The sequence below is a fragment of the Chiroxiphia lanceolata genome, chromosome Z (assembly GCF_009829145.1).
Source record: "Chiroxiphia lanceolata isolate bChiLan1 chromosome Z, bChiLan1.pri, whole genome shotgun sequence".
Taxonomy (NCBI): domain Eukaryota; kingdom Metazoa; phylum Chordata; class Aves; order Passeriformes; family Pipridae; genus Chiroxiphia; species Chiroxiphia lanceolata.
Window position 1 is genome coordinate 16,549,957 of NC_045671.1, and position 23,283 is coordinate 16,573,239.

A 23,283-nucleotide genomic window follows, 5' to 3' on the forward strand; every position below is an offset into this window, starting at 1 on the left:
TGTCTTGAGATTAGATTTCCCTGTGGGCTTTCAAGTCTGACCTAAGTCCTCTAGGAGGTGGCTTGAGACTGCCTTTGGTGCTAACACCCTAATGCATGTAGGGATACGAATAGGGACTCATTCTACAAAAAAACCCCAAACAAACCAAACAACCAAGTTTGCAATTTGCTAATGAAAATAACCTTATAAATTTTCTCTTCGATTTTACTAATAAGGGCCAAACTGTACTGAAGAGAGAACTCAATGTGTTTCGTTGGAAGTGATGCTTGTTTAATATATCCATTTAATACTTGAGAAAAGAACTTTGTCAAAATAAAGGTAAGAGTTTTGCTTTATGGAAACAGAATATCATAACATTAGAGAGGTTTATTTGTTTCTCATCTCTGTATGTAATGTTTAATTAGAGGTCAGAACAGGGCTTTCCTAGTGATTGTTTCCAGCATTGTTTCCAAAGGAGGAACGTATCATCAGCACTAGCTTCTTCACATTTCTTTTACAGATGCCTCCAGTAGTAGGGACAAATACTGTTAGGAGTGAACTGATATATTAATACATCAGGAAGTGGACTACAGTGCATTCCATATTTACTTTAAGTCAGCAACTTGCATTTAAGAAGGAGAAGCACTTCAGGCTTATTCACAAGGCTGGAGAGGACCAAGCATGTAGATTTCCCTTACAGCAGAAAAATAGAGATTCCTCTAGAGTATCATTTAGAACAGGAGCCTAATGTAAATAGTGCTTGGAAGAATCTATCTCTTTGTTTACTACAAAATGAGTGAGTTTTGGAAGTAATGGCAAAGCCTTGGCACCTATGCTGAGTTTAATGTGTCTTCACACTAGTGTAGGCACTAGTAGTTTTCTAAAACTCATTTGGGTTTTGGACACAAGAAAGGATCATTATCAGCAGTCTAGGGAGACTGGCTCTCTAGGCTAAAGTTAGTCTCTCCAAACAGTTTGAATTGCTAATGATACTTCACTAATCCTGTTGGAGAAATTAGTCCTTTCCTATGCCTTTTTTTAAAGAAATTTTAATCAAACTATTGCATGGAGAGTGCACATAACCACGTTAATTTAGAGGAGCACTGGAATTTCTCTGTGGGTGGAGTGTATGTTTAAAACTACCCATGGGAAACACATGCAGGAAGGCTACACAATGTACGAGGTTTAGGAGGACTATTATTAGATTCCAGGTCTCCCGATTTCTCTGCTCACTGAATCATACTGTTAATCAAGTGTTAGGCATTAAAGTAAGTGTGGATGAATTGTAAGCCACATAGGACTGAGGGCAGCAAATGGAATATGATGCTCCTTCTTGCAACAAGTGGTGACTACTGGCTTCAGCTGCTGCATAGCAGAGGGAAGCCAGAACAGTGATGAAACAGGCTGCTGGGGCAAGGGCACAGGTTACACACTGGCATCTGCAACCACTGCAGTCTTTTGCAGTCTGATGGACTTCACTGACTTGTCATTGCAAATTGTACACAACATTAGCATGGCCTTTACTGCTTTATAGCCAGTTGTGATTAGACTGGTATAGACAGCATTTGATTTTCTTTTTCTCACATTCTAAGCAAAATATCTCCAAATAGTTATACAATAAGGGAGAGTAGGGAAGGTTTTTGTCTTTCCTATAGAAATCAGAAAGCTGAAAGATTAGCAATGTGTATGTTTGGTAATATTTAGGGTTTTGAACTAAAGCTTCTTTGTTGCATGCCTGTGGAAGAAGTGATTAAATTTCAAGGCCAGTGCAAATACTTAGGTTGCAAGCATGTAGGTACCCAAGGCTACATTTAGTGAAGAAGGTAATTCTGAAATCAAATGGTCACTACTGTATTATATATTAAATATATATCTTACACTGAATTTTCTTTTAAAAGCTTCCTACTTCCATTGTCTTCTTTGAGACTTTTTGTCCCCACTCCTATAAACCTCTTCAGTAGCCCAAAGAAGCTGGCATACTGTTATTTGTGCTATGAAACAGCAGAATTAGCTCAGAAAATTTATGCACTAATTAAAATTCTGCTGAGAAGGTGGGTCAGTGTACAGCCCTCACCCTGGTTCCAGCTGTCCTTTCTGATTGCCCAAATGCACTCTCAGATGCCTGACTTAGAAAGCTTTTACATGACCTGCTTTTCTGTAAACCTTTTTGTTTGGATATGGTGTCTGTCCTTCTGTCTCAAATCAGTATGCAAAAGTGTTGCCCTGAGAATAATCACATTCAAAAAACTTAAGGTCTGCCACAGGCTCTCAAAATAATTGAGTTTTTTTTTTAGAAACCATGTGAGGTGTCCCTGCACATAGCTGCCACTTATGATAATGTTGCATTAACACTGGAAATTCAAAAAACTATAGAATATACTAGTACTAGAATAAAATCAAGACCTTATTTTAGAGGTATATACCCAACTCACTGTTTAATTGTATAATAATTAAAATCTGGTAAAGGCAAAATGCTTTGAGTGAGTTTATAGCCATGGCAAAAGACAAAAACATATTTACAGTAAAATAAATGGTTCAAGAATTTTTTTAGGTGTAAAAGTTACTCAGCTTTTGCTTGGAAATATACCTACTATATCATAAAGCAGCACTGATGTCTTATATCCTTCTTGTACAAGTGAAGTATCTTCATGTATATTCTGACCGTCAGTTTCATTCATCACATTTTCTGAAGTCAGATCTTTTTAGTTGTGTACTCGGAAACTGCCCTGGATTTTTAGTATTATTGCTTTTTGTTTTGGTACTAGTCACCAGTGATGCTTACATCCTCTTTTGCTTCCAGAACTATTACTAGATAAATTAATCATAAAAAAAGAGTTAGATCTCTGTGAACTTCTTCTCGAAGTTCACACTGAAGTGTACACATTAGTAATATTTCAAGTAGGTGTTCTTCTTGAACTTCATTGATACATGGTATGAAAAACTCCAATAAAATCTAAATGTTTCGAGTTTTGTATGATACAAGAAGCCATAAACTATTTCTTTTTATTTTGAATTACAGATGTCATCCGTTCAAGATTCCAAATATGGCCAGAAAGATACATCTGACCAGAACTTTGATTACATGTTCAAACTGCTTATTATCGGCAACAGCAGTGTTGGGAAAACCTCATTTTTGTTTCGATATGCTGATGATTCCTTTACGTCTGCATTTGTAAGCACGGTTGGGATCGATTTCAAAGTAAAAACAGTTTTCAAAAATGAAAAAAGAATTAAGCTACAGATTTGGGTAAGCTAAAAATAATAATTCTGTGAATTAAGCAAGCTGTAGCAGTTTGATAGCATTTACAGTACTGCAGGTTTACATTGAATGTCATGACCCTTAGAGAGAGAGAGAGAGAGAGAGAGAGAGCGCACAGTAATGAAAAAGCATTTAATTATTTCCTGTGTAATTTTTCTGTCTTGAATAATAGAATGCAGACAGTATTTTTAAGGTATTGAAGTACAGTGATTATATATTTTGAATTGAATTCCTTTAGGAAATAATACAGGTTAACACATACTGATATCTGTGCAGTGAGATATAAACAGCTTTGCAATATATAGGCTATTGAAAGTGATAAATGTTGTATCAAAGTACCTTGAAATATCAGTTTTAGGGTCTTTTGTGTTCCCATAACAAATTGTGAATTCATGTAGAAGCTGTGATAGTGAATGCATGACAGAAGATATAACTTTTTGCTCTGTTAGTTATGTTTGTCATCCTGATCACCTGAAACATCTTCCTTCTTCTGCTGAGGAATACTGCAAAGGTATAGTGTTGCTAAGGCATTCCTTGCCTACACCCTAGAGATAAAACAATGCCTAATGTAGAAAAGTGTGATGCCAGGGAATAGATGAAACAAAATGATATCCAAAACTTATTTCATAAAATCATAGAATATTCTGAGTTGGATAGGACCCACAAGGATCATTGAACACCTCACCTGGTCCTGCACAGGACAGCCCCAAGAATCACACTTTGTGCCAGAACACATTATCTAAACACTTCTTGCACTCAGACGGGCTTGGTGTTGTGACCGCTTCCCTGGCGAGCCTGTTCCAATGCTCAACCACCCTCAGGGTGAAGAACCTTTTCCTAACATCCAACCTAACCCAACCGACTCAGCTTCAGGCCATTCCCTCAAGTCCTGTCACTGGTCACCACAGAGGAGAGATCAGTGCCTGCCCCTCCACTTCCCTTCATGAGGAAGTTGTAGACTGCAATGAGGTTTCCCCTCAGACTCCTCTTCTCCAGGCTGAACACACCAAATGCCCTCAACTACTCCTCATATGTCTTCTCCTCAAAGCCCTTCAACATATCCATGGCCTTCCTTTGGAAGCTCTCTAATAGCTTGATGACCTTCTTATATGGAGGCATCCAAAACTACACACAAAACCACACCAGTGCAGAGCAGAGCAGGACAATCCCCTTGTCTTGCCAGTGATGCTGCATCTGATGCACCCTGGATTTGGCTGGATTTATGACAGATTTGTTGATGCTTGCATCTGCTGGTTCTTGGGTGTAACACACTAAAAGGAGAGGGAGGAATAGCAGGACATTTAATAATGTGAGACCTGGAGTTAACGCTTCAGGTCTTCGCTGTCTTCCTGGGGTGCTTGAAGATTTTGAGCAGTGTTTCCTTGGTGAGACATTCGTAACAGTTGAAGTTTTTTTGGTTCATGAATACAAGTAATTTAAAATTCATTTAATGATGGGCAGTCATTAAATCTCAGAAAACCTTAGATCAAATCTGAGCAGTTATTTGAACATTATTTGAACAGCAGATAAATTGAGTATCTTTTTAATATGGCACAAAGGAGAATTTTCCAGAGCTTCCTAGGGCCTATCTCATTCAGGTTTTTTTAGATAGGCTTCAGCCCTTGATATATCAGTTTGTGCCCTCTAGGAACATACATGTTTTGCTTCTCAACTTTTTTAAGCTTAGGTTATTGCTATTATCATTAGTGAAATAGCACTACATACTAGGTAACTGTATGCATGCTTTCACTTAGTAACATGATGGTTTCATTGTAGTAATGTTGGAGATCACATCAATATTGCCTTTCTTTTTAATAATGGAGAAATTGAATTGTGTTTATATTATAGTCTTTACATAGTTCTTATTTTAATCACCAAGTATCCACTACAATAGATTTTATTGTTCATGTCTCTCCTAGCAAAAGCAGCAATGCTAGTTTATGATGTTGTAGTAATGTGATTAGCATATTTTTCGTCTCTTCACGTCAGAGTACAAATATGTCCAGTGATCTAGGTGTGTTCAGGTCTATCCACAGCATAGAGGGGATGTAGCAGTAGAAATCTTTCAGCTGGAATGAACTTCCGGTTCTAGCAAAATCTGCATTTTGTTGTTCTTTGTATGACATTAGCATTCAGAGTCCAAACATGCTCTGACAGTCCTTGCCTGAAAAAACCTGCAACAAAAATGAGTGAAACAAACCCAAGAGCTCCATGTGCCTTACAGAAGAGGAAAGAGAGGCACAGAGCATAGAAGTGACCTTCCTGCTTCAACTTTAGGTGAAGAGTCACGTGCCAGGATGTAGGCACATGAGTAGGATTAGAGAGAAGACTTCAGAGTCATGCTAAAGGTTTTTATCCTAGCCAGCATTGCATCTTTCTTTGTGGTAGCGTGTTTTTTTTCCCGACTAATTTTTTAATGCCAGTTCTTAAAAGGTCTTGTCATTGCCAAATCAACTCAAATTGCACAGCTCACTATCGCTGTTTAGATGGAGTATTTTGCATTGAAGCATTGCTTTGCAGTTAACCTTGCTAGTAAATTGGTTGACTGTTGCATTTCTGGGACCTTCAATAAAGTCAGTAAACAAGTAAAGAGTCTCAGAAAGCTATTCTAGTGCACAAAATGTGAAGTAGAGCACTGTTACCCCCTCTCATAAGCTATATCAACAGCACTATTGTTCTTAACATGTAGTATCTATATATGTAACTTGTGTCTATATTATGTTATATTATTATTTTTCTTGTGTTATGCAGATATCTTTCTAAAATGAAGAGTACTCCTGCAATATCTATTTGAATTTCAAACTGCACATATGAAAGACTATTTATATTAGATAAAATATAAAATTGAGCGAGTCATACCGAGTGTGATTTGATGTTAATACTGAGTAGAACATGCATGAGGTTATAACACTTCCTTCAAAATCACTGGCAAGAATTTGATGACATCATGCGATAACATATTCAGCATAAATGAAATAAAGTATTATCAAAAATCTCACAGTTTTGTATAGTCAGAAGAAGCTGGAAGTGTGACTTTAAAATGTGTTCTGAATGACAAGATCAGAACTGAATTACTTTGCCATGCACTTAACGGAAGGAATACCTGGAATGATGCTGCTCTGGCAGTAAAGTGCAGAAAGTGTAAATAGTAATGCTGTTAAGCCACTAAAATTCCCTAGCTAGAGCACAGTTAATCCAACATTTGTCCTGTTACAATTTTGTACACATTCCCCTAGGGTAGACATTTAAACTTCCTGTTTAATAGTGCTTTTAGCATGATACTTTGTGTTCAACTCTGAGTATGTTGGAGCTTGCTGATATCCAGAGAATAAGATTTTCATATGCTTAGCAGGGAAGGATGCAAGTTTGTTGAAAAGTCAATATGGGCATTGAAGGAAGCAGAGTCATTACTTATTAATAAAATTCACAGTGTGATTATCACAGATGAACGAGGAAGGGTTAACAGGTTGAAGGCGGTGCTGTCTTCCATATTCGGATGCCCTGCAGGTCTTTAGTTTGTTTGAGGTTTTTCTTGCTTGGAGGGAATGATATCTTATTCTTGAATAAAATTTGAAAGAAGAATTGTGTTCTTTTGTTGTTCAAGTCAGAGAGGATGGGGCTCAGTCTAGTCCTTGTTGTTACATCTATTTCATGTGGTAAGAAAGAGCCTGCTGGAAGCACTGTAACATTGGCTTGTTTTCCTCCTGAGCCAAACATCTTCTTTCAAGCAATATTATTACTGGGTTTGAGAGAGGTTCAGAGTTCAAGTGCTATATTCATTAATGATAGCACATTACTATGTCATAGGACCATGAGCAGGCTCTGAAATTTTGTTTCATTGCATATTATAAATATGGCAACCTGGTATGGATGTTAGGAAGACATAATATTAACATGTTTCTTACTTTTTAGAGGAGAGCAATCCATAAAAATTGTGGTTTTACATCAAAAGGTGTTGATTTCTCAATTGAAACTAAAAAAAAAAAAAAAAATTAAAGAAATTGTGTCTGTATGCAGCACATACACACATAAAAGGATAAAAATCCATTAAAGGGCTTACAATGTCAAATAATAAAAAGCAATATATTTTCCCTCCATTTGGTTTGAGCTAGTAATATTAAAGGAAAGGGATGGAACTAGAAGGCTGTAAGATTCTCTCACTTTAAAAATGTTAGATTTCACATTATGTTGAATTTTTAAAAAGATGTCAATACTAATTCAGACAAAAATGCACACTAAATAAAATTAATAAAAGCTTGAAGAGGTGCAAATCAGATAATAAAAACAAACTTAACCTTATAAATCTATCACTGTATTAACTGTATAAATCCCTATGCTCAGTATATCCTGTAGCTGTGATTCTAGAAAGGTGTACATTACCTTTGTGAACTCTGTCAGTGGTATAATAGAAATAACAGCCTGCAACACCTTATGGAGAAAATGTAGACTTATTTGAAGAGTAGAATTTGTTAGCTACCATGTCAAAATAAGCCACAGAATAGGGAGGAAAAAAAAAGGAAAAAAGTCCAGATACTGGTTCCTAGAAAAAAGAATAATATTTACAAGTACAGGTCAACATATTTAACTGGTAGTGTATCCATAGTGTATCTTTAGCTCATGTTTAAAATTTACTTGATCCGAATTCTCAGTGATTTTTAACTGACTTCAGTACAAATTTTGTTTGAGGAATAAAGCATCAAATTTTCCCTCTGTGATCTATTTATTACATAAAAATGCTTTAACTGCATTCGCTCAGTGATATCTGATTATAGCACTTTGGTGCAAATATCAAATAAGACACTGCACTGCCTTTTGCTGCTTATATGGCTTTTCCCTGGGACTAGCTTTAGACTTCAAGGACTAGGTGCAATGATCACACATGTATCCTCCTAGAGAAGGAAGAGTAAGACCTGCTTGTGTCAGCATATCCTTCTTAGAAGTGTGTGTGATAGTTTCATTTGATACCCAAAATGTTGCTGCCTTCACATCAACAGTTTTATATAAATTATCATAGGGCTTAGGGACTAAGTGACTACTAGGTTTTTTAAGATGAATGAGGAAATCCAGTGTTATCATTCAATAATTAAAACTATAGTAGCTGTTAAAAAAAAAATCAATAGGTGTTAGGCACCTGTTGGTTTTTTTTTTTCCCTAAAAGCTTCCTAACAGCCCTTTATCAGTAAAAATACTTCATTAAAAAGAAAATAAGAGTGAGAGAGAGAGAGAGTGTGTGTGTGTGTGTGTGTGTGTGTTAGAAGGGTGTGTAGGAGTACCAGTTTGCATGAAAATTGCCTTGGTATTGAAGTTTGTAGGGGTATCCTAAAAGTATGTTACAAGTAAGCTACAAGTGTGGAGGCAGTAAAATATTGCAGAAATACCTTGTAACAATGACTGGCTATAAGCATTAGTGCAAGAATCACTAAATACATCGGTTGAGTAGAAAAGTGGTGAAAACTGAAGCAATAAAAGTGGAGATAAGAGTAGCATGTGGAGACAATGGATAAGGAATGTAGCAAATGTTTCATCTCTGGATTTTCAGATCCTGACTTTGATACATCTGACTCATGTGTTTTTAATTGGTATGACAGCCACTGCAAAGTGTATTTCATGATTTCTTTCTCAGCTGCTGATGAAAATCTGTAGCTGCTGCTTTGAATGCTTTTTAGATGAGGATAGTAAATATCTAATATAGAAAATAAAATTTCCTCATCTCAGCTAGAAAATCCAATGTGTATATTGTAACAGACAAAGTAATTCAAAGTAGTGCATAATCTACAGTAATGTAGAATTATAGAATCAGGGAGTATGCTGAGTTGGAAAGGACCCATGAAGATCATCTATTCCAACTCCTGGCCCTGCACAGGACAACCCAATTATCACACCATGGGCCTGAGAGTGTTGTCAAGATGCTTCTTGAACTCAGACAGGCTTGGTGCTGTGACCACTTCCCTGCAGAGCCTGTTCCAATGCTGAAAACTGCAGGGATTTGGGATTTCTTTGGATCCAGCTATATTAGTAAATTGAGCATACCAAAACTGTCCTTTGGCATTGAATCCAGCTGGCGTGGAATAGCTTTTGTTCATATGTTTAAACTCTTACAGTCTCTGAAAGAGAATGGACACATCCAAATCTGTCCTTAGCTAAGCCCTAGTCCCTGCCCAGGAACAGTTAGGCATGGTGCTAGCAAGCCTGGGTCAAAACTATGCCAGAAAACATGCTAGCAGTATGACAGAATAGACAAGTTCAATAGCCTTGAGATGCTACTTGGCACAACTTGTAACTTTGCTGTTACAGACATGGCCAGAAAGGGCAGCAGCTCCAGCCAGCCATGGGTAAGGCTGACCTGTTTGTTGTTTGATAAGCAATGCAATGTGTTCACAAATATCAATCTGTCATAAGGCCCTAAAGGAACCATTCCTGAGAAAAGATCATTAGTGAAGAATGTAGTTGTGACAGACAGGATGGAATCTCTTTCTGCACTTTTCCTGTTAGCTGAAACAAGGTGAAATTCTGGGAAGCTTTTGTTTAGTTTTAAGCTGCCCTTCAAGAGACCAGTGTTACCCTAGTTGTAGTTGGATATGGTTTGCCTAAATTTTTTCCTTTGCTTATTTCTACACAATACAAATCTTTAAAGAGCCTGAAAGTTTTGAGATAGGACCCTATTTTCATACTGCTGTATTATTTCATATGGTGCTTCTTGTATATTCATTGCAAGCAGTTCCACTTATGTGTAAGTCATATTTCTCATACTTTATTTCTCAGAAATACTGGCATTCATTAATCATTACTTTTCCATAATTGTTTTTTTCCTATTTTTCATAGCATCTGCAGCTTTAAACAACAGATATTGAAGATTTGTACAGCCAAGGGACAGCCTATTATAATATAGACAGTACTATTTTGTTCAGATCTCAGTCAGAGAACTGCCATGAGCTTTTAACCTCTGTAAGCTTGAGGGGGGTCTTAGTTACTTCCAGAAGTTGTATATTTCCTGAATTTAGGGATTCTTAGTGCTCTCTTTACCTTACCCTGTTTATTCTGTATTCTGTTTCCTCTGCTTGTTTTTCTGTTTATATTAAAGTTGCACACATGAGTCCGATTCAGCTCAGATTTCCCTTGTTTTACATAAGTAGCCAAGAAAAAAAATGGTTGAATGGTTCATTCTCAGCTATTCAAGTGGGAATGAACAGGTAAAAAAGGGAGATACTGCTTACCTAAAAAGCAGAAAAGAATGCTTGTCTTTTCTCTAAACTTTAGTAGATGCTAATAATTTATATAATCTATATAATGTATAAAAATGTAAATAATTTATATAGCTTGGACGTTAAAAGCATCAGAGCATAGGGAAATATAAGCAGAGACTGGAAGACAATACATGCACTGCTATGTGAAGTTTGACTGAAATTGCTCATAACAATGAGACATGATGTGAGACAGCACCGAAGAGTGTGAGTGAAAAGAGTTTGTGAGACAGGGCACCGTAAATGGTGTAAAAATCAGGAAAAAACAGGAAATAGTAAAAAAAATACAGGAAAAAAATGCACTCATTAAAAGTTTTTTGCAAGAAATGCTGCCTTGTCATCTACTCAATGTGTAAAATATAGATGCATCCACTATAAACAATACATGTCTTGTAAAACTAGTTGTATTTCTTATATAGAACCAGGGCTCAGTCTGCATTGCCAAAGATTTTGTAAATGTAAAAGACATGTTCATCTCAGACAGACTTCAGAGCAAAGAGTGCATGCTTTGTGAAACAGGCCATGCTGGCCAGTGATGGCACTGTTAAAATTGGTATGCTTTTAGTTGAGGTCTAGCACTGGTTGTTCAAATATTGATGAGATATTATGATTTTATTGCTATAAAAAGCACCTGTCTTGAGGGTTTCATAACCCTCAGAAAAAAGGGTGGTGCCTATTAATTCAGCACCCTGTCAAGAGAGCCCTCTGTCCTGATCCTGTGTGCTTGCTCTAAAATACACACCAAAGTGGTTGCAAACTCCTGGCCTCACATAGTTTGGAGAGAAAATGAGAGGTAAATGTCAATTCTCTAACTGCAGCCAGCGTTAAATTCCCCTATTTTCCCCAATATTCCAATGATTTTTTGAAAGCCTTCTATAATTTTGGGTCAAACCTTCCACTCTTTTTTCAAGTTCTGTGCTTTACAGAACCCTCCATTGCCTATTTAAACAATTTTGCTGCATAGCTTTGCTTGCAGCATAGAAATCAGGTCCCTGTGACCAGCTGAACAGTATATATATCACTGCAGGCCTTTAAATATTCTCTGACAAAGACTTCTGTTATCAGTAAAATGACACATCTATATTCAAAGGCAAATATTAATTGGAAAGAAAACGTGGCATTTAGCATAATTGAGATTCTACATAAGGCTTATCTCACTGTTCAAGTGGAAACTTCCATGGGAATTCTTTAAGAGAAACTGAGCTAGTGTAAGACACTTTCTAGAACACTTTTCTATAGTGTGTCTTAGGCAGTTTTCTTCATTGGACTCCTGGGAAATGCATACTGCCATGGTTTAGGCCAACAAATTATCAGACTGCCAGATCTCAGATAATTGCAGCTCTCCCCAACCTGTGACCAGGCAGTCTGGTATAACATTTTTTCAGCTGCCTTTGTCTTCCACATTGTTTTTCCTCATTGTTCCACGATGATTCACGTTGCCTTCCACATTCCACTTTGGCAAGTCACCAGCTTTTCCCATGTCAGGAAGCATATACCAGTGGAAGAACTGTAATGAACCAGCACTTACATGTGTGCAAACATCATATGAATGCTACATAGGCTTCCTAAAAACTGGCGATGAGAAATGGAAAGATAATATAGAGTGTTTTGTACATGTGTACTGAAGATCAAGATCTTTGATTTCGCTTGATGAGATTTTCCTTCTCATCCTTCCTAGTCTGGATGGGAAGGAAATAAGGAACAGAATGAGTTTTCTGTGACAGGGGTCTGAATTAAGAACAATAACATTGTACTAAATATGAAAAACAATTCAGCTATTTTAGTTGTTCAAGCTCTATAAAATCCAGAGAAATCTGACAGTATACTTTAAACTGTTGGTGTAGCTAATACTTACTAAGCTATTATTTTAAGAAGCAAAACTAAGCCTATTTCTAAAATTAAATTCAGGTTGACAGCATTCCTTAAAGTGCAATCACCTGTGCTACCAGTTCCCCTGAATGTGAGTTATGATTTCTATACAGCTGCAGTGAATCAACAAAGAAAAAAAATAAAGTCCATACAGGCTCTTTGCTGAATTTTAATATCATTCATGTTGTAGATTAGAGCAAAATGTTGCACTCTTACTGTGCAGTCACTGCTTTGAAATCACAGGACCAGAGCCTTGGCCAGGAGCCATAATGTAAATACCATGAAAATAGGAGTGTAGAAATTGTATTTAAAGCTCACTTTTGCCTTCTCCTGCTGCTCAGTGCAAGCTGTTTCCCTGGGCTATGTTAGAACAGCTTGAAGTCAGTCTGAAATTATGCTGAGTTGAAAGGGGCAGGAGTGACTGAGGGAGGATGGTGGGGGTCACATGAAAGCAACTCTTTTTTATTTAATGCTACTCAATTTGCATTATGTTCTGGAAGTAAGCTTAAGTGCATTTTGTAAGAACCCAGAGCCATAAGGGGCTCTATGTTACATCAGGGTGTTTTTAGTAGCTTACATATTATGGGCAGTGCACCCATATTTTACACATGAAATTATGATATTAAACAAAACAGCATCCCTGGACAATTTAGCTCTGTATTGACATTTCTATTTCTTGGTTCAGCTGAGAAAAATCAGTGGGGATATTGGTTGTGTTTTTTTTCTAGTAGAGAAGTTGCTTTTTCCATTTTACTTTCTTTTCAGTGTCGTTGAAGGCTAATCTCCTTCAATCTTTTCTGAATAAATATATTGGGTTTTTGTAATCATCTAGGTATATTCTGGTTGAATCCAGACTGTTTTATTACTCACTGCTCATAAACAAATTCTTTCCACAGTTTTTACCTGTTATGACTGTATTTATTCATTAATTGCAATTTGAGAAATACAGAAAATTTTACCTCAATTAATCCAGTCAATAACTCAAATGGAACTTGTCAGTGGTGTAATTTGCTCACTTGTTTACTCTTAAATTAGCATGGTACCTATATAGAGAGAGTTCTTACTTTTCTGCCCATTAGGTTATTATTTATGTGTATTTATAAAAAGAAAAAGGAATTTCCTGTTTCGGGAAATCAGGTTTTCTGTTCTGACAGCAAGAATGATACTTGTTGGGCATTTTTTGCCCTATGTAGATTGGATACTATTGAGTTTGGTTTATTTTATTTGGAAATAAAGCCAACTCCACAGAAAGGAATATGAAGTAAACTCTCACAGGGGTTTCTGGTTTTCCTTTCTAGATGGTTTGTTTTGCCACACTGACTAGCATGGCCTATATTCAGCTTCATGAATGATTCTAGAATGAGCTGAGCTAAAAAAAAAAAGACCTGGATGTATAGTATTTCATAATTCTCTATTCACCTGTAATTAGGACATGTACTTTCTGCAGTGTCTTGAAATATTCTGGGACTGCTTATTTCTGATGTCTTCTCCAAAACATATTCAAATTCTAGTCACCTTACAAGACTTCCTAACAGCCATTAGTGCAATTTACCTCAAATATAATTTTCTTGGAGAAATCTGTGATTAGAGTTTCTTGACTTTAGTGGATATTATCACACATGAGATGGCATCACCTATGCTAACACTGAACTAAAAAGGTAAGAGTAAAGTGTGGAAGCATCCCAGTTGGCTGGAATTCTTTAACTGTAGGAACAAAAGGAATCAAGGTAATTTCCTGGAGAACACTGAGTTTAGTAATGGAAAGAAGGGTGGGTAAGGACCTAATGATAAGCTGTTTTGAAAGGAGAGGACATCAGAATTAGGATACATTGTGAAAAAGTTTTAGGACTCAAATAGCTAGTAAACTTAATAAATTGAAGGTATATGCTAATAAAAGTTGTTAATGCTGAGAAGTCGGGAAGTTTTACCAATATAGAAGAGGGTCAGTATATGATATATTAAAAAAGTACTAACTTCCAAGTGTCAGGTAATAGGAATGGAATTTAATTGAATGGTGCGAAATTGGGTTCTTTGGGAACAACAATAAGAAATTACTTTTAAAATTAGAGGTTATTTAGTTAGCAACAACTGAATAAAGGCACATCTGGATATATGAGAAAACAAAAGGTTTCTTACTAACCATCCAAGGATAAACAGTTAATATGGCTCTTGCATCTGCCTGATGAAATATTTTTAGAGCAAATAGGACTATTAATTACATTACCTACTGCACTGGAGTTATTTCGTATGCAGAAAGGAACTCCAGCTGAAGACAGGTGCAGAAAAACCTTATTGTATTGCATAGAGGAACTAAAGGAAATAGAAGGAAACAAATAATGTGAGTTTTTTACTCTAGAAAACAAAGGCAAGACTAGTGCTTTGCTTTTTGATAAAGTTCTTTTTTTCCCCAGTAAAGACATTAATTTTGTCCAAAATGCACAATCCTCGTTTGAGAAACAGTTTGGATGAGAAAAAAATGTGTAGACAGGCTTGTTATTTACCTGACATCAGTGTGCTGAAGAAACTTGTAGCAAGTGAAGAGGATGGTCTGTTTAACAGACAAAGGCGTTCATGGATTGACTTAGAAAGCATGTTTGGAGTTGAGCTGACAAGTGGCACTTGAACCTTTCTGAATGCTCCCAATTGTATGTGGTGGTCTTATATACAGTACTGAAAGAACTCAGATATTTGTCTTGATTCTTGTCCATGGACCATTAACCTCTTATTTAAACCAATTTCCTTTCAGAATGTCCATCCTTACAGTTACTAGTAATGTTTTTTTCACAGTACTTCTTCATTCAGGAATTTTGGTGAATTGAGGGGGTCCAAAGAGTGGCTGGTTGCATGCTATAAGATAGAGCTGGTGGCATGTAGAAGAGTCATGACAGAAGCATGACTCAAGGGTGATCAAAAGACATGGTGGTCTGGTGGACAAAGAGCTCCCTAGACAGTAGCTGAGTGTGAACATGTCTATCTATTGCAGGGAGGATGGATCTATTAAGGCAGAAAGACATTTAAAAGATCATATAATGTCAAGGGGGTTATAGTGCCTTTGGCTGGGAAATGGAAAGGCTGAGAAAGCCAGTATTGTGCTAATTAGAGGGGAAGAGAGGAAACAGAGTCTTGTGAAAATGAATGTCAACCTGAAGCAAGATAGTAATTAGCAGTCTGAAGGATAAAAAGACCTTACAGAAAAGTCAGGTAGTTCAGGAGAAATGCCTCTATGCTGAAGATAATGAATGCCATTATGATTGTGCAGGAACAGGAATCTTAAAAGCTAAATGGAAGAAGCAATGATAGAAGATGGAATTTGTGTATAACGCTCTTAATTGGACATCAGTCTGGGGATTAAACTCACATACATTTAGAGCTAAAATGAAGAGCATTTCTTGCTTTATTTGAAAGGCTAAGCCTCCCGAAATAAATTTCCTGTTGTAAACCAGCCATCATAAGGGCTGGTCTGTATGAGAATAATGAGCCTGTGATTTTAAATGGATAGAAAGAAGAAAAGTTGGAATTCTTCATACATTCTGTCAGTCCCATACATGTAGATAAGCAGTGGAAGTTCTTGATAGAAGTTTACACGAATTAAGAGAAGTCTGGGCAAACTCACTGAGATAATTAAGAGATATTCACTGAGCATATTTATTAGACATAGAAACTACTTCTAGCTCAGGAAACCACAGAACTGCATATGGTTGGAGGCTGGGGGGATGTTTAAAAGGACGATCATATGTATCCACCTTGTTGCAATTTTCTCTAAATATTTAATCAACACTGTTGCAGAAGATATCAACTAGCTATATTATTTCTTATCTGACCCAGCAAGACTGTCCATACATATATGTTTATTTACCTGTAAAACAGATCAGTTCTTTGCCTTCTTCCAGGAAGAGCTTCGCTGCTTTTTATGAAGCTGTATTTCCTAGCTAGAAAAGTGCAAGAAAAGTCAGTCAGCCATTTTAGTACTCAGGCCTCTGTCATGTACAAATGAGTCTTAATACTTTGAAAATAACAGGATCCAGGGAAGTAGGAATTTTACCCGCCTGTCTCTTACAACAAGATTTTTTGAGAGCTGTGTGGTAGTAGTACACAAGTAATCACAGAAGAGGTTGAAGGTGAGGCAGGGCAGGACTGTAGTCTCCCTGTTTCACCGTGGTGAAGGATGCAGAGTTGGGAATTGGGTGGATTCCAGAAAATCTCATGGTAATACTTATGCTTTGAGTCCCATTTTTAAATATTGCTAAGAGGCTAAATTTTGTATAACTATCTTGTAGTTCTTTATAGATTACATAGTAGCTTCGGTTTTGCTAAATTATAAATTTTCTTTACTTCTTTTGAGGTCTCAAGATATCCCAGTCTATTTCCAGCTGAACTCCTTTAGAAATCTTAGGCCCCAGTGCACTGGTTCTTAGCCATTTGTATTTGGAGAAAGCCATACATGATCTGTGAAAGGACTGCAGATATAAAATACATTCTCACACATGTAAGCATGGAAACAAAATGAGGGAAAATTAGTAGTTTACCTTATCAACCCAACTAATACACAAATAGATAACACACTAGCCTAGTGTATTTGGTGAGAAATAAAACCTGTTGTGGGGCATCTCACAAAAATAAGTTGAGCAGCCTTGACTTAGAAAGCCCTGTTTTTCCTCTGCAAACATAGGAGCACTACTGCCTCCTACCTGACTTGCAGTGGCCATTCTCTCTTGAGCTCTTACTTTCTTTTTTCCTTCTTCCTTTGTATAAACTATGGCGTTCACTCTGACCAGAGCACAGCCCTTGGGATGTAGTTCTTTAATAATTTCCATTGTGTGTTGCCAGTTAGGAAGTGAAATAACATTGCAAAATTTTCTGTGTGTAAAATAAGTAAATAGGTACACCTTCTTTAAGAGTGGGAGATATTCAGGGAAGACTGGCTTAGATATGGATTAGGAGACTGTTGTATTTTGAACGTGTTCTGACAAGGTACTGGTGGCTATCTCTGTTGGCAATGATGAAGACACATTCATCTAACACATCTTTCATCTCAGTGCAAAGCAATGTTTTCAGAACACGTTGTGCTACCACAGAAAGGGTCTCAAACATGAAGCAATGACACGGGAGCACAGCATGACAGTCCTCCTGTAATAGAAACTGAAGGTGTTTTTTCTAAACTTTTTTAAGTTTGGAGATTTTTTCTTTTACTTTTTGCTTTTTTATCTGATTTACTTACATGTAGGACAGTGAGAACATAAATAGTACCCTGTGGTTTTCCCTAATTTACAGCCCGACTCAGATAAATTGCTGAATGCAAAAGTAAATTTAGGAGGTTTTGCCCTGTGTACAGGAGTTCTTAGAAAATATGATTGTTCTCCACCCCAGGAGAACTCACTCCCTACAGACGTTTCTTTCTGATCATGCAGAAGGGGATCTCTGTTAGTAATATGCCCAAGTATAACCTTCAACACACCAAAATAAGTATATGTCTCTTGTGAGAAATTGAGTTTTTAAAAGTAGTACTCACCTCTTACCATGGCATTTCATTTGGAAGCACACAGTTAAATCCACAGGTACAGTCCAGTAACAGGAACATCTTCTTTAGTGGAGTTATAGACATGGCCTACATAGAATGGAAATGCTGAAAGTTTCTTTTATTTTACATATTTTTTAAAAAATGGGTAGGGTCACCCACATAAAATGTCCCTTAGTATATTTTCCATTGTTTTGTCTCATTAAATATAACTACAAACCTAAGTAATACAGGATTTTTTTTCTGACTGTCATATGGATTTTGTGTATGAACAAGGGTTCATATGGTGTATGAACAAGGGTTTTAAATGTTATTGACTGTTTCATAGTTTTTTTATCATATATATCTTTTAATAATAGAACAAATTTTCCTCTGTGGCAAATCACTTCCAAGTCTGAAAGAACTAATGTTGTTGGATTACCGTGATTCATCCCCTTGGTAACCCAAACTATATCTCAAAGGCTGCCAGACTTCTAGCATTTTGGAGACTAATAGGCTCTGGTTTCTGTTTCTGAAAGGGATTTTGTAGTCTGACTTTGAGTAGGTTAGGGAGGAAAGAAACAAGTTTAATAGCTTGTAATGCCCTTGAAGTCTCAATTCAGGTGATTGACTGAACCAAATGACCTGTAAATCTAGCTTAGCCATTACCTTATACTTTGCACATCTTGTACAGTCAAATTCCTTAAAATGAAATAAGAATTCAGGAAATATTTTAACCTAATTACAGCAAGTAAACAGATGAATTTGACAACCTTCTCTTATGTTCAAGATATAACAGTTTTATCAGGTGCTGTGGCAATTGAGTTAACAGCTACATTATATCAAAGATGACCTCTGACTATTGTATCAGAAGGATTTTCCCTTACAACTAAATTGAGTGATGTTTCTGGACCAATCCTGAAGAGATTTCCACTCAGATTTCTAAATCTGGTAACCTTATGGACAGAACTTCCAAACCTGATGATATATGTTTCTGAGTAATTCAAACAAAAAAGCTGTCAGAGAAGTATACAGTAGCATCTTCTCATTTCATCTGTTCTGGAATTGTAAGTTGCTGTTACACTTAGGAACAAGTTGTCAATTGGTATAAATCAGTGTTCCTCCAAAGTGAAGAGAGCCAAATTAGCAAGCTTCATAAAATGGAGATACAGGTTTAAGATCAGAACATGGGGGAGAGGGAGGTAACATAGAAGTGGAATCAGAAACTTAAGGTCTTAGTAAAGTAAGAAGTTAGAAATCTACCATGGCTCTATAACTGGTCATCAGAAATATCTGTCTTCCGAAGGTGCTTAATTCTGTACTAAAATGCATGTCTAAAACAAAAGTTCAGTGTAAAGATTTCCTTCCTGGAAATTAAACAGAGAAAGAAGTAGGAATAAATAAAGTAAAATAGATGCTTATATTTTTGATGGCTGGATCCCACCCTTATCAGACAAAAAAAAAAGGGAAGACCTTTGAAAACAAGAACAGCCAGTGGGTAAGAGATTAATCTCATTTTAGTCATGGCTTTTCATAATTTTTGCAAAAATCTGAATGCTGTAAATTGATGACCACCAGAGCACTTTGGGCAGGTTATGAGTAGCACAAATTATATTAACGGGTGTGTGTGTGGGAAAACAGTTTTCCTCCTGGAGTTAAAAAAAATGGTAACCCCCAAGGGGCTTGTTACCCTTGGGACTGAGCCAACCAGCGCTCCTGCAAAATGTCAACATATCAACAACCAGACCAGAAAAGAAGAGTAGTTGTAGTTGTTGTTGGAGAAGAGTGGCCATGTTGTAAAGCCATGAGGAAGGGGCCTGGAGCCCCGTTGGGGGCTATGGCCCCCCCCAGCCCCCACCTGGGGGCTGCAGGGACTTGGAACAGTGTTAGACTGGGCTAAGTATCTGTAGCTAAGAGCTGGGGGAAGTTTCTACACTGTAAGCAGCAGCAGAAGCAGCGACAGAGACAGCAGGGTATGGAGAACAGTGGCAGAGAGCCAGAAGGAGATAAGGAGCAGCAGAAACAAGCATGCAGCTGAGCAGAGAGGCAGAGATCTCTAATGGAGAGAGAGAGCCAGCAACAGAGCAAGACTAAGCTCTACAGAGACAGAGTTTTGGGGTAAGAACTGAACCAAACCCCCAAACTCCTTTTGAGATCCCTTCTAAGTGGAGGGGGTAGACTCCTACTGGATGGAAGTCATAAAACGCAGCATGCACTGCAGAGAGCAGAGCTGAGAAGCTCAAGGCGTCCTGGAGCTGGATGGGGATGGCCAGAAGGAATGCGGAGGAGGGCTTCGCCCCCCCCCGCTGCTCAGAGCATGGGAGCTCTGCAAGGGAGTTTGAATCCCCTTCACGAAGTCTCCTGCACGTCGTGATTTGACGTGGTGAAGCGACCTTTGTTCCGGTGAGCACAGCCCATGGAAGAGAAAGACCCTCACTTGGAGTCGAAGGGCCGAGAGGGGCTTGGAGATCCCCCTCGTGTGTACTGGCAGAGATCCAACTACAGCAGCTGGACTTTTATTTGGAGGGAGAAGAGATCTGATCCATTGTAAATACTGCTTTATCATAGAAAAGATAGTTATGATTGTATATGATGTATTGTAATATTTATTTGTACAGTCATTGTAATATATTTCCCTTTCCCCCCATATTGAGTCTCGTGTGTTGTCTGGAGAACCCATCTCACACTGGGCTGAGATGAGGGAAGGGGGGCTTGGACTTAAGAACTGGATTTTGGGGCTCTCAAACTACGACAACAAGACACACATGAACTAATGAATTAGTGCTATGCATGCAGAAGTCTCCTTTATCTGGCTGCCATTGGTGAGATAATGGCAATATTAAGGCATTTTTTTTGTATATTAGAACCAGGTGCCTTTCTTCACATTCTGAATTTCACTGTCTATTAAAGAAAAGGATTTACCAGAAGGAATATTAAGATGGATGCTAATAATTATTAATCAGGAAAGTTTAGAGCTTAAAGACATGAATATGCCATCTTAAATTTTTGAGAAATTTTGAATGGGAAAAAGAGTAGCCATGGAGATGGAAATTTTAAGCAAAACAATAAGTCTTTCTAATCACACTGTGTATATATAGACTCTTGCATCCATTTTTTTTGGAAAAAAAGATAAATTCATTATTAGATCTGATGTCTCTATGGAGACTAAATGAATTTTATTGTAATTGTGGGTGTATCTTGAAAAACGTTTGTGGCAGAATCAAGAATAGTCTAGAAAGTGTATACTTTTTTTGGTCCAAAAAATGGTGCTAGTGCTATATTTTTACAAAAAGGTGGAGAACTGAGAATAGAGGTACTACAGCTTGTTTTGGTGTAAAGTTATATTTTCTAGTCCTTTGAAGATGTCATAATACATGTTTCAGGTTGATAGCTTTAAGATCCTCTGTACACCACTAACAGTTTTCAGAGGTGTTTATAAAATCATAGAATGGTTTGGGTTGAAAGAGACCATAAAGATCATCTAGTTTCAACACCCCTTCCATAGATAGAGACACCTTCCACTAGATTGGGCTGCTCAAAGCACCATCCAGCCTGTCCTTGAATGCTTCCAGGGATGGGGCATACACAACTACTTGGGGCAGCCTGTTCGAGTGCCTCACCATCCTCTTTCCAAAGTAAAGAATTTCTTCCTAATATCGAATTTAAACTTATGCTCCTTCAGTTTAAAGCCATTCTCCCTTGTCCTATCACTTAATACCATTGTAAAAAGTCTCTCTCCAGCTCTCTTGTAGATTTGCCTTTAGGTACTGGAACGTGCTGTAAAGTCATCCCAAAGTCTTCTCTTCTCCAGGCTCAACAATCCCAACTGTCTCAGCCTTTCCTTATAGGAGATGTGCTTGAGATCTCTGATCATTTTCCTTCATCTGGACTTGCTTCAACAGATCCATGTCCTTATTATGTTGGGGACCCCAAGGGGGCCTGCTGGACACACTTCTTTTGATATAGCCCAGGATAGGGTTGGCTTTCTGGGCTGTGAGCACACATTGCTGGGTCATGTCCAGCTTTTCATCCACCAGCACCCCCAAGTCTTTCTCCTCAGGATTGCTCTCAATTAATTCACTACCCAGCCTGTATTTGTGCTTAGGATTGCCCTGACCCAGGCAGAGCACTTTGCACTTGGCCTTGTTGAACTTCATGTGATCCCCACAGGCCCACCTCTCAAGCCTGTCCAGGTCCCTCTGAATGGCATCCTGTCCTCCAAGTGCGTCAACCACACCACGCAGCTTGGTGTCATGGGCAAACTTGCTGAGGGTGCACTTGATCCCAACATGCAAGCCATAGTATGTTGTTTGTGCTGAATGCTTCCCATGGAGAAAGAGGTTGTACTTCCTTAAATTTGATATTTTATAAACATTTCTGGGCATGATTTTTCATCAGCAAAAGCTACCTTTGTTATGGTCGGTGACATGGTGCCTTATAAACAACTTGCAAAGGCCGTTGCACAATTTCTTAAGTCTCTTAGAATTTTTGATTGGTCATTTTTTAAACTGCTTTTAATAGCCATCTTCTTTTACCCAAATCTTCTACAATTGTGTGTGTTTTCATGTTTGGAAAAGGATCACATACCTTTTGCTGATGGGACGTGGGCCAGTCAGTGAAAGGCCTCCTGGGGCGATAAATTAGATCAAGAAAGAACTTTAGAACAACCTGGCAAGAACTGTTTTGGTTTTGCCTGTTATCTGTGGGAGTGAGCAGGAATCTGTGCTTCATAACCATAGCTTAGGAAGAAGATATATAATTAATTTTCTCAGTAGTGAGTTCTGCTCAGCAATCCATTTTCTGATTTGTTTATATTTGTCAGAAAATGCTGTGTAATGCTTGCTGCCATTCCTCTTACTGATAATTATCTGGACTGTAATTTAATTTTCCTTTGTAGTGTTTGGTATTAGAAACATTAACTATTTTTTTTTTCCCTAAAAGCCAGACATTTCCCTTGAACAGAAGCCAAGACTTTGCAGCATATGATTTAATGAGCTGCATGTGATACTAATAATTTTGGGTTTGTCTTTTTCAGTCTCTAATAGGCTTTGACACAAATCTGTAGTTTTCCATGTCTTTTCAAAATTATTTCTGGGGCTCTTCAAAGGGAGGGAGTCACGAATCATTTAGTGATTTGGCCTCCATGCCAGTATACTGCTCATGTGCGTGAAAATAACATGCTTGTCTCTACCATCCACAAGTACCGTTCAGAAGAAAGTATGTTCTCTGTCTTTACACTCCCTCCTGCTGTCAGGAGCTTCCAGAATCAAAATCATTTGCAAGTGAAAAATCTTAATTATCGGTTTTAGGTCTCAGTTCTACATCCTCTATGACAGTGATTCCTGCTTCCACAAATTGGATTATTGCAAATAAAGAGTTAACTTGGGAAAATAAAGGCTGAAAGAGAGGTCCATATTACTTACCCCCTAGAGGTCTGCAAA

The 23,283-nt window shown here is 37.7% G+C and overlaps 1 protein-coding gene across 2 annotated transcripts in view; it reads left to right on the plus strand.

Moving 5' to 3' along the window:
* The window catches only part of RAB3C (RAB3C, member RAS oncogene family), a 120,135-nt gene that overhangs the window by 5,757 nt on the left and 91,095 nt on the right, over positions 1–23,283 (plus strand). The window contains exons 2-3 of one of the 2 annotated variants that reach the window (XM_032675940.1): positions 216–318; positions 2,999–3,226. In XM_032675940.1, coding sequence (XP_032531831.1) covers positions 2,999–3,226 — 228 coding nt within the window. In that variant the 5' untranslated portion in view covers positions 216–318. The remainder of the gene's footprint in view (positions 1–215; positions 319–2,998; positions 3,227–23,283) is intronic. The other variant, XM_032675939.1, reaches the window with a different exon arrangement.